The sequence below is a fragment of the Asparagus officinalis genome, chromosome 1 (assembly GCF_001876935.1).
Source record: "Asparagus officinalis chromosome 1, Aspof.V1, whole genome shotgun sequence".
NCBI lineage: Eukaryota > Viridiplantae > Streptophyta > Magnoliopsida > Asparagales > Asparagaceae > Asparagus > Asparagus officinalis.
In genome coordinates, this window is record NC_033794.1 from 47251174 (window position 1) to 47252985 (window position 1812).

At 42.9% G+C, this 1812-nt stretch overlaps 1 protein-coding gene across 1 annotated transcript; it reads left to right on the forward strand.

Annotated features, from left to right (window-relative positions):
- Positions 216-934, forward strand: LOC109833964 (60S acidic ribosomal protein P0-like). Its single transcript, XM_020401852.1, has 2 exons — positions 216-332; positions 452-934. The coding sequence occupies exons 1-2, from the start codon at positions 216-218 to the stop codon at positions 932-934; spliced, it is 600 nt and encodes a 199-aa protein (XP_020257441.1).

The window sequence follows — 1812 nt, forward strand, 5'->3', positions numbered from 1 at the left end:
AGCTGTGAGCTATCAAATCAGGGCGAGATTCTAGGCCTAGAATCCTGCCAAACACGACCTGTGCGTCTACGTTGGTTGACCTTCTGAACGCAGAGTTCAACTCTGCATTTCAATTTTCAAGCATGTGAATCCACCTGTGCGTTTTGAACGCTATCAAATGAATTTCTCAACGTTTAAAGCCAAAACATAGCTTTAATAAATAGAGAGAAAGACTGATGTTAGCTATCAAGGTGACCAAAGCCGAGAAGAAACAGACGACTCCGCTGGGGAGTCTATTGGATGAGTACAAACAGATTACCATCGGCAACGCTAAAACTGTCAAACGTAATTCTGTGCACAACTCATTCTTCTAAGTGGCTTAACATCCCAACAAAGATTAATGAAGCCACGAGCTACGCACAACTCATTCTTCTAAATCGCTTAACGTTCCCACCAAGATTAATGAAGACAGGAGCTACGCGCAACTCATTCTTCTAAATGGCTTAACATCCCAACAAAGAGTAATGATGATATTGCTAAAATCATCACCCCAGTTGAGCTGATCAAGAAAGGAAATAAAGTGGGTCCCTCTGAGGCTGCCCTCCTGACTAAACTTGGGATAAAGCCATTCTCATATGGGCTTACGATTCTCTCTGTCTATGACAATGGATCTGTCTTAAGCCCAGAGGTGCTCAACCTCACGGAGGATGACCTCGTTGACAAGTTTGCAGTTGGTGTTTCTGTAGTTGCTTCGCTATCCTTGACTCTCTCTTACCCAACTCTTGCAGCTACGCTTCACATGTTCGTCAATGCCTACAAGAACGTCCTTGTTGTTGTTGTTATCTCTGTGGCATCTGTTGAGAATGCTGCTGCTCTTGCCTCTAAGGAAAAAGAGAAGAATGACGAGCCTGTTAGCGAGTCTGACGATGACTTGGGATTTAGTTTGTTTGACTAAGTTCATTGTCATCAAAACTCAAAAGCTATCTTGTTTGGTTCGAAGAAACATAATTTCAGCATTCCAACAACCAAGTTCACAATGTCTTCAAATTAGACGAAGTGAATAACCTTTTGGGATCCAAAGTATTCCGAAAATTCATCCCAATCAACCGCGAACTTTCGAAAACTTTAGAGGGGGTTCTGTAGGCTGTCTAAAAATCACAATAGATAGCTGATCCCCATCAAGCTTCAACAAACAAAAGCTACAAACAGAGGACTTTTCACATAGATCAAGAAGAGTTACATGATGAAAACTCTATTCAGTAGCCTTCATAACCAACTGTGAGAGTTACAATCTGACGACTTTCACACCCCATAACAAGCAAAGATCAATGAGCAGTAGCCTTTGCGATGTTGTAATGGACGAGGTTACAAGCCAACAACCTCTCCCAAATGCAGAGTCTACCTCTGCGTTTCCCAAACTCAAAACACATATGAACTGTGCGTTCTCCAGCAGACATTCAACTATGCAATGCAGAGTTAAAACACAAAATGCACAGACTGTGCGTTCTTCAGCAAACACTCAACCCTGCGTCTCAAACTCAAGACGCAGAGTTGAGATTCAGCACACGAGCGGCCTGTACGTTTCAAATCTCTAGCAGAGATTTAACTCGCGTCTCAAACCTTAGGCGCAGAGTTAAGACTCAGAACATCAAGTTAGGCGTTTGACTTGTTCAAACACAGGTTGAACGGCCTAACAACCATTTATCCTACATTCTGAGGGATTCTCACCCACATAGGAGCAGATTTAGGGGTTGGTTACACCCCTTATCCCCCTATAAATAACCACATTACTCAACTGAGTAAAGGGTTGATCGGTCTCGACAGCTAAACCGC

Coding starts and splice junctions, on each gene's coding strand:
- LOC109833964 (XM_020401852.1), top strand. CDS start 216: ATGTTAGCTATCAAGGTGACCAAAGCCGAGAAGAAACAGACGACTCCG. Junction 333..451: donor AAACTGTCAAACGTAATTCT/GTGCACAACTCA, acceptor TAATGAAGACAG/GAGCTACGCGCAACTCATTC.